This window comes from Pituophis catenifer, unplaced genomic scaffold, assembly GCF_029215685.1.
Source record: "Pituophis catenifer annectens isolate HBS135680 unplaced genomic scaffold, rPitCat1.0.hap2 SCAF_1, whole genome shotgun sequence".
NCBI classification, from domain to species: Eukaryota; Metazoa; Chordata; class Lepidosauria; order Squamata; family Colubridae; genus Pituophis; species Pituophis catenifer.
In genome coordinates, this window is record NW_027256881.1 from 67,156,114 (window position 1) to 67,168,474 (window position 12,361).

General features: G+C 40.2%; 1 protein-coding gene across 1 annotated transcript in view; it reads left to right on the forward strand.

Moving 5' to 3' along the window:
* The window catches only part of RGS7 (regulator of G protein signaling 7), a 179,991-nt gene that overhangs the window by 147,685 nt on the left and 19,945 nt on the right, over nt 1–12,361 (forward strand). Inside the window, 4 exon segments of the mRNA XM_070950673.1 lie at nt 1,509–1,573; nt 4,587–4,663; nt 4,771–4,852; nt 9,495–9,569. Coding sequence (XP_070806774.1) covers nt 1,509–1,573; nt 4,587–4,663; nt 4,771–4,852; nt 9,495–9,569 — 299 coding nt within the window.

Sequence of the window (12,361 nt, forward strand, 5' to 3'; positions counted from 1 at the left end):
TGAATAGCCCTCTGCCTGAAATAGTACAGATTATAAAAAGACAATTCAAAATATTACACATCCCAAGACGCTTACAAAAAAAGAAATGTAAGTTCATGAACACAGGCTGAGATATACATGAAGATGGAACTCACTCAGTATCAAAACTTGTATAAAAGGTAGAGAAAATAAGACTTAGCCCAACACAGAAAATATAACTAAACTTAGTACATTTTGAATATTTGCCAAGGATATAGAAAACAACATAGGGCTGTTTCAGCAGGTTGATCTTGGTCTGCCTTTAAGCTTGAGTTACCAGATAAGAAAACTGGCAGAAGTTTGTATTTACTTACAGAGAAATTTGAGGGGTTTTTTTTTTCCTGATGTACCTGCTTTTTAAAAAAAAACCTGTTATTGACTGAATCGGGTTGCTAACTTATCCTGACTACTTTTCTTAGATAAGCATTTAGAGCGGTGTTTTTCAAACTTGGCAATCTTGAAATGTGTGGACTTCAGTTTCCAGAATTCTCCAGCCAGCATGGGAATTCTGGCAGCTAAACTTCTCACATCTTCAAGTTGCCAAGTCTGAAAAACATTGATTTGGAGCCTTATATAGGAAATACGTTGTCAAAGGGCCCAGAATTATTTTTGTGGACAAGGTTGTCTATGTCCTGTTTCAAAATGTAAGCATATTCCTCCCCACTCTGAGGTTTACTGGTCTGGGGGAGCTTTGCACCACAAAACCAATATACATTGAAAGGAAATGGGCTGAAGGAGCACCAAACATTAACTCTTTTACAAGAACATCATAATCAATAGTATACACTTATTTCTTAAGCAATTTGAATCCCTACATTCCAAGTGGCAAAAGCATTTTCACCCTTGAAGTCCTTGGGTTTCAAAGTCACCTCCAGGCATAGGCTGTAAAACTCGCCAGATTTTGTAATTCTTTTTTTGTTTAATAGCAGTGCATTCTTTCTTAAGTAAATGGCAAACACAAAAGCAAACAAACAACATTTAGTTGAGCACTTATTTAAAGACAGACTGCCAGACAGCGGTTAGTTGCTTTTTGACACCTACTGCATTTTAATGCTTTTGGGCAGATCATCATGTTTTGAAAAGAAACACAGGCAAAGCTGTGATGGTCAGAACATTTTTACTCAATGAAACCAGGGGTGAAATCCAGCAGGTTCTGACAGGTTCTGGAGAACCAGTAGCGGAAATTTTGAGTAGTTTGGAGAACCAGCAAATACCACCTCTGGCTGGCCCCAGAGGGGGGTGGGAATGGAGATTTTGCAATATCCTTTCCCCAGGAGTGGAGTGGGAATGGAGATTTTGAAGTATCCTTGCCCTGCCATGCCCACCAAGCCACATCACACCCACCAAGCCATGCCCACAGAACCGGTAGTAAAAAAAATTGGATTTCACCACTGAATGAAACATATATTAAAGCTTTAAGTCTTGATGTCTGGGCTTTGAGATAGTATGCAAGATAGCAAGAACTGATTGATTCTTTTTTGTTGTTCCAGCGGTTTACCTCTGCAAGAGAACAATGCAAAACAAAGCACGGCTTGAGCTAGCAGACTATGAAGCAGTAAGTATCTGGACCCTTTTCTAGAAGCGAGACTTGGAAATTGGGTCACGAGACTTGGAAATTCTGCCAGAAACAAAAGCAAAGCCCTTGAAACAATCCCGATCTTGAAAAAAAAAAAAGATATTTGGAAGCTTCAACTTGCAGGCAGGCATTGATAATGGAGCTTCACAAGCACATTGAAAAGAATGACAGAGTCTATGGGATAACATTGTCTTTAAAAAGATTGAAGAGCATCATGGCAAAGATAGAGATCATTTCACTTAAATTGCAGAAGACTTATAGTTGTCCCCATGAAGAGCTCTAAAATGTTCAGAAACATTGGTAACAACCAAGGGTTCCATGTGTATGTTACAGAAACCCGCTTTGGCCTATGATGACTCTAACTCAGAAAGCTTCATCGGAGAAAAGCTCAGTCTGAACCCTCTACTTACACTGTTTAAAATGGAGGGTGATTTTCTGTCTGTCCACTGCAAGAATGTAGATTGGGAAGTCAGTGCAATTTTATCAGGCCAACCTGTGTACTGGTTGTATCCTCACTTCAAATAGGGGACAGTGTGTTTTTCTATCCCAAAAGAATGCATTTAGTGCTCAGAGCCTATCTATTTATAGCATGCTGCTGTAGGAGGGGAAAAGTGCATTGATTTGCTATGGAACTGAAGAAAAAGAATTGTTGCATCTTTCTTGAAAGTAGACCACTATGTGAACACACACAACTTTTTTTACATAGCAATTTTTAGAACCAGGTCTGATCTGTGGGAGAAAAACCACTATTAACTTATAAAGATTTGTATTGATCCATTTTTTGCCTGAGAGCATGGATGTGCAGGATGTATAAACCTGTTGTGACCTAGGCTTCCTGAGTCATTAAAACCCACGAGTAGTCCCAAAAACCTCTTTTATTGCAACAGCTGTGAATTACGTTCATTCACAGCTGAGTCCCAATTTGTTGCAAAAAGTCCTTCAGGAGAAGTTCTTCGGGATAATCACCAACCTTTATCTCCCTTGACACGCTGCCAAAGACCTACTTGGCAAAGCCACACGGATTCCAGAATCAAACAGAGATGCAGACTGGGAACAGAATTAACAATGTTGCTTTCCTGCAAAGTGCCCATGTGCCTTTGCTCCTCTTTTAAGCCTTAAGGGAGGGGCCAATCATCTCCAGACCTTACTCCCGAGTCGTCCCTTTTGCCTTAACTGTTCGTGCCTTCTGGCAGCTCTGCGCATGCACACACTAGAAACAGGCTCCTCCTGTTCCTCTGCCTCTCTGCTGTCTGACTCTAGAAGCTCTGGAGTCTAGGCATCACTCCCAGATGACCCTGTTCTTCTGCCTCTCTGCTGTCCGACTCTGGAAGCTCTGGAGTCTAGGCATCACTCCCAGATGACCCTGGCCCCATCTCTGCCTCTGACACTGAGCCCTCATCTGGGCCTTCCCCAGACTCCAGGACTGGCCCATGTTCCTCCCCAGCCTCTTCACTGTCCAACTCCGCTGCCAACTCCGCAGGCTGCTGGCGGACCACAACAAAACCATGTTTCCAATAACAAAAGAAAAAATGTTCCCATCTCATTTAGGACTGGGGAGAGAAGGCAAAATTTGACAGGCACAAAGGAATGCCTGGGGAATATAGGGTCTATGAACTGAAACATTTCAGTGAACAAATTTTATTTCATTTTATTCTATTTTACATTTATTTATTTATTTATTTATTATTTATTATTGAATTTCTATACTGCCCTTCTCCCTGAGGACTCAGGGCTGTGTACAGCCAGAATTAAAAAACATGCAGGACAAATATTAAAAAACAATTAAAAGATATATAAATTTGGCCCAATTAAAACTCACTACCCATTAAAACATTTAAAAAACATTTAAGAATTTCTTCTTAAGCCAGCCCGGCTTGCTTGAAAAAATGGGTTTTAAGGGCACGACGGAAGGCACTGAGGTCCTGGATTCTCCTTATCTCTGGGGGGAGCTGATTCCAGAGGGTAGGTGCCCCCACAGAGAAGGCCCTCCCCCTGGGGGTCACCAGCCTACACTGTTTGGCTGATGGCACCCCGAGGAGGCCCTCTCTGTGGGAGCGCACGGGTCGATGGGAGGTCGTCGGTAGCAGCAGGCGGTCTCGAAGATAGCTAGGCCCTATGCCATGGAGCGCTTTGAAGGTGATAACAAGCACCTTGAAGCGCACCCGGAAGACCACCGGGAGCCAGTGCAGCTCGCGCAGGAGCGGTGTTACATGGGAGCGCCATGCTGCTCCCGTCACTACCCGCGCTGCTGCGTTCTGGACCAGCTGGAGCCTCCGGGTGCTCCTCAAGGGGAGCCCCATGTAGAGAGCGTTGCAGTAGTCAAGGCGAGAGGTGACGAGGGCATGAGTGACTGTGCACAGGGAATCCCAATCAAGAAAGGGCCGCAACTGGCGAATCAGGCGAACCTGACAAAAGGTCCCCCTGGTTACAGCCGTCAGATGTTCCTCCAAGGAACATTTAATACACATATTTGTGTATTAAATTATATTGTATCTTATCCTATAACTATTGTATTTTACTCTACTCTTATTTTAAATTGTTTGTATGGGATTTTATTGGTGATTTGTGTTTGAACCTTGTGTTTTGATATGGCCTATAGGCTAATCAATAAAGCTCCTGTATCTAGGAGAGTGAACAAAGACATAGCTTCTTATTTTTAAAATGATGGGTATATCCATCTAGTTTTCTTTACATCGGCACTGAAATGGATGACTGTTGCCTTCTCTCAGGAGGTATCCTCACCTCTCCAGTGTAGTCTACAATTGTGAGGTTTTCTGGTGGTCTCCCATCAAAGTATTAACTACAGTATGTCAGACCCTGCTTAGGATTCCAGAATCTTGTCACCTACTCAGGCAAGCCTTATTTGGAATCTTGAAATGTCAGAAGAAAATTGCAATGGCTTGGATTTAAATTACATTTATGTAACGAAAATTTCAAATTTTCCAAAGTTCTTCCTACTCAAGAAACTTGCTAATATGTACTGTGTTTTCAGGAAAGCTTGGCCAGGTTGCAACGAGCATTCGCACGGAAGTGGGAATTTATTTTTATGCAAGCAGAAGCACAAGCCAAGTGAGTAGCCACAGACATTTTATTGCTTGATTTGTCATCTGCTATCTTTTGAGGCATTTCAATTTATCTTTTTAATGTTATTTATTTATCCATCTCATCATCTACAGAGTGGACAAGAAAAGGGACAAGATAGAAAGAAAAATCCTTGATAGCCAGGAGAGAGCATTCTGGGATGTACACCGGCCAGTGGTATGTAAATTAAGACTGTCAGCCCTTACATTCAGAAATGGTTGTGTAGTTAGTGTACAGTTTTGGAGATATATTCTTCCCTCCTTCCCTCCCTCCTCCCTCCCTTCTCTTTCTTCCCTTCCTCTCCCCCTATTGTTTGATTATATGACTTAGGTTCAAATTCACAAATGCAGAGATGCTGGCCCCCAAAAGTTAAAAATGGCTGCACTCTCTCCTAGCCATGGCTGCCACCTGCTCCTTGAGCAGGAGCCATGAGTCTAGGAGGACTTCCAAATTGCACCCCAGGTCTCTCTGGGGCAGTGCCTCTCAATTCAAAACTAAGGATGGAAGAATCTTATCTATGGATGGTTCAACTAATGTAAGTTACCACTGGACAAAAAAGTTGAGCTATAAAATCAGTGAAATAAAATTAATTTTTTTTTAAAAAAAATGAAGAAAGGACACAAACACTCACAAATCACTTGCCGATCCCATAAGGTGCATCATGATATCACATGATTTATTTACCTGCATCAGCTGTCAGCCTGTAAATACTCAGGGGTGGAGTTTGTGCTTTTATAGTTTGTGCTTATGTTTTCATAGTTCTAATGCCCCAGTTCGTCATAGATGCCTAGGAAGATGGGAAATATATGGATTAATGTGGGTGTCATAGGATTAATTTAACACTTAATTAAATTCTCTAAGTAAATACCATCTGCATTCCCAACAGGGAGTGCACTTATTATCTATAAGCTTATTTATAATTATTACATCACTGTTTCCAATTTCTTGGCTTGGAATTTGCAATGTTCACAAAACAAGCATATTGCCCACTTGAATTCTTCTTCAGTTCAAATGTAATCTGAAACGAAAAAGAACTCATTCTTCCAACTGTTCTTGGCAATGTTTGCACAATACTGAGTTAAAGACTAAGTGGTATGCTTAATTTTGAACTTGTTGTTTTATAGCTTAGTTTAGGTAACATTATCACTGCCAGTGAGTGTGGCATTTGCCTTCTGTTTATACACAGTAGTTTGACTTGTCAGCTTTAGCGGGAGTGTAGTTTTCTCCTTGCTAGTTCTTTGATTAGGGTGCTGTTTTCCACTTGGCATTCCACTGTTTACCTGGCATTAATTCCCCTTATTTGGGTATTTGGTCACCCTGGTCAGCACTTCTTTACTCTCCTACCATCGGGCAGGAGATATAGAAGCATAACAGTGGTGGGTTGCCCCTGGTTTGGACCGGTTCACAAGAACTTGTAGTAAAACCGATGGGAGGCTCCGCCCACTGACCCGGACATCATCAAAATTGATTTGCGCATGCACAGAAGAGCAGGCGCACACGATGCGAACTGGTAGTAAGGTTAAGTAGAACCCACCCCTGAAGCATAGCCAGTCAAATGAAGAGGCTGAAAAATAGCTTCTATCCGTGGGCGGTCAGACTTCTGAATGCAACATAATACCATAACTATTTAGTAGTATAGACTTGCAGGGCCAGCACAATGTGCAACATGTCTACACTGGTGCAATATAATGTAATGTAATGTATATTTATTTACTATAAAACTTACAACAATGCTAAAGGAAATGCTAACTTAAAATCATATCATATCATATCCAGACTGTGACATTCTCCCACAGAGTGTCTAAATTTGTTTGCCAAACCTTCCCCTGAGCCCCTGACATATAAAGCAGCAATTGCAACAAGAAGATTTAATTAAATTCAATAAAGTAATTACAAATCCATGCTTGTAAAATGAAAAACAGATGCTTTATGGTTACTGATGGGAGCAGTGGATCAATAGCCCTATATTTATTTGCTATTTGATTATAATATTTAATCATGCAATTATGAAGTTAGCAGGGCACTTTTAGACCTTCAGGTCTAATATCTTCCTCAATGCCAAAAGTTAAATGAAAGATTCTTAATAGAAAGCCTCTACTTGAACACACCCAATGAAGATAAGTTTCTGGGCAATTGGTTCCACTATCAGACTGCTCTTACTGTCAGAATTTTTTAAACCTCTTATTCAGTCGGAATCTCTTCTGAATTTAAAAGTAGCTAAAATCCATTTTTCCATGTTTTGGATGTAGAACAATGACTCATCTTTACCTTTTTCTCTGTAATGTCACTTGAGATATGCCAAGAATACTATTGTGTGTCTCATCGGTTTTCTGTTCTCAAGGTTAAATATTCCAGTTCTTTCACTCTCCTCAAATAACTTAATTTCTAGTTTCCTGATTAACTTAATCGATCTTCTCTGAACCTCTTCCGATTAGTCTGAATGCTTCTTAAAGTAGGCTGCTAAAAACTAGGCACAAAACTCAAGTTGGCATCTGATCAATGCAGAATAAAATGGAACTATTATTTCTTGTCCTTTGGAAGCTGTTATATGTCTACGTGTGTCCTAAAATTCCACGTACGTTTCTTGCAGCTAGATCATGCTGCTGACACTTATTTGTTTTGCAGTCAATATTATTCCAAAATTGTTATAAGCACTTCATTACCAAACTAGGTACCCCAGATGCTACACCTATGCATCTCATTTCTGCATGAAGAGCTTTGCAAGTTTCTTGAATTTCATTCTTTATTTTTACCTATTTCTCTACCCTATGAAGATAATTTTAAATTGTATTTCTGTCTTCTGGGCTGTTTGCGATTTCTTGCTTTTTGTTACCATGCTTACCCACAGGGACAAATTCCATTGCTTGTTTTTCCCCATGGACGTTGCTTCTTCTGTCATGTTGTAATACTTCCTTTGTCTGTCTGATAAATCTTTATATTCATGACCTGAAGTATGCCCATTTGTTGCTATAGTAATAGTTCTTACTTATTCAAGTACAACTGACACTTTATATTTTCTGCAAACATTTGCCAGAATGTTTCCACACAAGAACATACCATATGGCATGCATAGCTTTGTGATATGTTTTTATTCTTACCTGAAGTGATAGCCACAGATTCCTTTCCATATGACTTTAGTTTTGCCGGTAGAAGAGAATATATGTGGTTCAGGGTTGAACTACCTATTTGGTAATGAAACATCTGCAAGCAAACAACCAAGCTCAGAGAGCACCAAGGACTCCACAACTTCAGTTTTATGTTATAAAAACCACCAGTAGGAGGTGCCCTACTTCGTCTGGGTTTTTGGTTTTTTTTTGTTCATCTTCTTCTTCCCTTCTTTTTGTTCCCTTCTCAAGTTTTCCACTGAGGGGAAGTTTGAAAGGGATTTCAACTCTTTTGCTGTTGGACCTCTGTTCTCAATTCATTCATCCAGTAAATAAAATGTATTTCTTGTTTTGCCATAGATGAGATAGCTACTTTATTTTATTTTATTTTATTTTGATTTATATGCCGCCCTTCTCCGGAGACTCAGGGCGGCTTACAATGCGTTAAGCAAAACTTTTTAAAACTTTAAACTTTTAAAGCAAGCATGGAAAAACATTGGGTTTCTATGATATAAGCAGTAATTGATATAGGAATTTTATTTACATTTGGGTGCCATCATGAAGGGTAATTTTATATAGATAAAATTATCTATATAATTTTAAGATGGTATTATGTAATATTGCCTGCTTGCTAGGCTACATGTATGGGGCTAATGGGAAACGAAGTCTAACAACATCTAGAATATTTGTGTGAAGACATCTTGAGTTTATGAGACTATTCACTAGCTGAAACCATTCCAGCAAATTACAGAAGCAAACAAAATATCTTAATTTGGTTGTGGATTAAGAACTGTTTATAATCATTGTGTATACAGGTAGTTCTCAAGTTATGACGACAACTGAGACCAGAATTTCTGTTGTTAAGCATGGCAGTTGTTAAGCGACCCACACCCAATTTTACTACCTTTTTTTGCCCTGGTTGTTACGTGAATCACTTGCAGTTAAGTTAAAAAAAATGTTTTGTTAAGCAGACCTGGTTTCTGCCATTGACTTTGCTTGTCAGAAGTCAACTGGGAAGGTCACAAAGGGCAGTCAAATGAAGCATCCAAATTTTGATCACATGAACATGGACATACTGTGATGGTTGTAAGTGCAAATACTGGTTGTAAGTCATTTTTGCCAGTGCCATTTTGAATGGTCACTAAATGAATAGTTGTAAGTCAAGGACCAATTTTAATGATAGTTATTGACCCGTAATGGCGAACCTATGGCACGCGTGCCAGAGGTGGCACTCAACGCCCTCTCTGTGGGCACGCGAGCTGTCGCCCCAGCTCAGTTCTGCCATGCATGCGCGCATGCCTCCCACCAGCCAGCTGGTCTTTGGGTCTCTGTTGTGCATGCGTAGGGGGAGGGGCGCATGTGGGGGTTGCATGTGCATGTGTGGGAGGTGTGGGGGGGTCACATGCACATGCACAGGGTGGCGGGGCACATGAAGGGGGCACACATGTACGGGAGTGGGGCACATGGGGTGGCAGGATGCATGTGGGGGTAATGCGCACATTTCATTTGGGGGATTCAGGCACGTGCTTTGGGTACTCAGTCCAGGAAACATTAGCCATCACTGTTATAGACTATTAAAACCCTTTGTTCAATAGAGTCAATTGTAATGTGTATACATTTTTTACAATAACACAGAAGAAAAATGTTGAATTTGAATTTTTTAAAATTCAAATGCTAACGTAAAGCAATCACATGTATCTTCATTATGTTTTTAGCCTGGATGTGTAAATACGACTGAAGTTGATATTAAAAAGTCTTCAAGAATGAGAAATCCTCACAAAACAAGAAAGGTATGTTCTTATCTTTAGTAATTATTATATATAAGCATATTTTGCTTTCCCTTATAGTGAAGAAATCCATTATAATAATTCTGGGTATATACATTGATAGAAAATTCTTTAAAAAATGAAAACAGGTTTGGATTTATTCTAGACACGAGTGTTTTTTTTCTCAATGGAATGAATGCTTAGATTTTTTTTATGTTTAGAAAAAATATTCTCCAGCCCTTTGCCAATTCTTCATTCTGATTTAGCAAGCTCAACCCTTTTGCAAATAGCATAAACTGCTCTGGATCGTCTCAGTAGGAGCCATCCTGTGCACTTCTTCTGTGACAGCAGATGCAACATTGGTACCTGACCTTTCAATAAATGGTTTCTGCACTCGTGACTCAACTCTCACCTCTATCCTGTTCATCAAGAACAGACCTATTTAATCATGGATGTCACCATTGTGAACATCTGCTGTAAACTCAGGAATTGCAAGTCCTGATATGGCTAGTAACTGGTTGGTCAGATTTTGCAGCATTGATATTTCTAGTCATGGTGTTCATGAAATTTTTCTGGCAATAGTAATTATATATCTGAAACAAATATAGCAGGTGTGAGTTCCAGCAATATAACTGCAACAGAGGAACTGGCCCTTGATTTAGTCTCTGAAAGAAAAGTAATCATCCTTTTTAAAACAAAATTAGAAAATGCAATGATATAGAGAGATTCCCAGTCCTGACTACAAAACTATCCAACGTGAGAATGAAAAAGATATTAGAATTAAAACCGCATATTTGTTATACTGGATTAGGATTTCACTGTATTGTACATTTTTTGAATGAAATAAAATGGCAATCCAAAATGCAATGTGGTTCAGTTAAAATATTAGTGTTTAAGCCAATAATCAGCTTTGTTACAGTAGGTTATAATGACATTTTGGCTGCTGTATATGTAAAAGAGTGATGCCAAGAATTAGTCACATCTCAAATGTTTGGCATATCCTGAAGATGTGTACAAATAATAGGCCATCACAGCATTTGTAACTTTTTTTAAAAAATAAGCCCACAAGCACAACAGCTGTTTCTGGATCTCTAGATAGATAAAAACAGCCCCACACTAACCATCAACCTCTTCCTTATTGATGTAAGTAATGTTATAAAAGGCACAAAAAAGGAATAAGAAACAGTAAGCCAGACAACTTTAAGATGTGAGATAGGGAAACGGGGTTCCCGTAAATCTGTTAATACCAATACCATCCACTATACCTTTCTAATCCTGCAAACTATACTTCTTTCCCTTACATTCATCTCTTACTTTATGCAAGAGGAATTTATACATTGCTTTTGTTCTTTGAACTTCTACTCTCTTTCTGTCTCAAGACTTCATCCAACTCTGACTTTCTCAGTCTTCCACTTTATTCAATCCATTCACACTATCTTTAAACATTTGTTTATGGTTCTATACACATTCATTCTCTGTATGATCAAACATACTTCTTGATTTCTGATCATTTACATTTTTTGTTCAATTGGAATTCATTTAAGTCTCATTAATTCGTCAACCCATCTCTTGTTGTTTCCCCCCCCACATCCCATTCAACTTACTTTTATTAATCAATCAAATCTTTATTCATAGACCAACAAATAAAACACTAGAGTGTTCACTTTTCCATTTCATTATTCTACCAATAATTAATGTTAATATAATTCTCACATAGTAGCTCCTTGTAATAGACTTCTTTTTTCCCATAAAGGAGAATGTTCGTAGCTCAGGGTTGAAATGAAGGGTCTCTGAGCAAGGTTGTTTACTTGCAGATGTTTCATTATCCAAACTAGGTAACATCATGAGTGAAAGTGCCCTTGGCCACACTTCTACCAATTATTTCAGCAGAGATGAGAATACAAGAAGGCCTCAAGTCACCAGCCCCCTTCTTCAGGGGAAACACAACCCTTTTCAGAGTAATGCAGGGCCAATGTTTTTGAATTATCTAGTTCTTTACTGATAAAGAGCAACTCTGTCCAGGGTTTGTTTTGCCTCATCTGATGTGGGCATTTAGGACTTCTAACACTATTTCTGATTTGGTCCAAGGTAGCAATGTACACCTGAATTTCATTCACATATTTTTTATCAGGTCTGCCTGATCTACCAGTTGCGTCCCTTTCTGGACTGGGACTCCTTGCGCCGGTCACTCACGCCCTCGTCACCTCCCGTCTGGACTACTGTAATGCTCTCTACATGGGGCTCCCCTTGAAGAGCACACGGAGGCTCCAACTGGTCCAGAATGCAGCCGCGCGGGTGATTATGGGAATGACTCGACGCTCCCATGTAACACCGCTCCTGCGCGAGCTGCACTGGCTCCCGGTGGTCTTCTGGGTGCGATTCAAGGTGTTGGTCACCACCTTTAAAGCGCTCCATGGCTTAGGACCTGGGTATTTACGAGACCACCTTCTGCCACCGATAGCCTCCCATCAACCAGTATGCTCCCACAGAGAGGGACTCCTCAGGGTGCCGTCGGTCAAACAATGTCGATTGGCGACCCCCAGGGGGAGAGCCTTCTCTGTGGGGGCACCTGCCCTCTGGAATGAGCTGCCCCAGGAGATTCGTAGGATTCCTGACCTTCGTACCTTTCGCCGCGCCCTCAAAACGCTATTGTTTCACCAAGCAGGGCTGGCCTACTGCTATTTTAATGGGTTGTCTTTATTTTAGCTTTTTCGGCCAAATTATTTAATATTTTTAATTCGTCTTTTAACTTTTATATTGTTGTGGGTTTTATCTCTGGCTGTACACTGCCCTGAGTCCTCTGGGAGAAGGGCGGT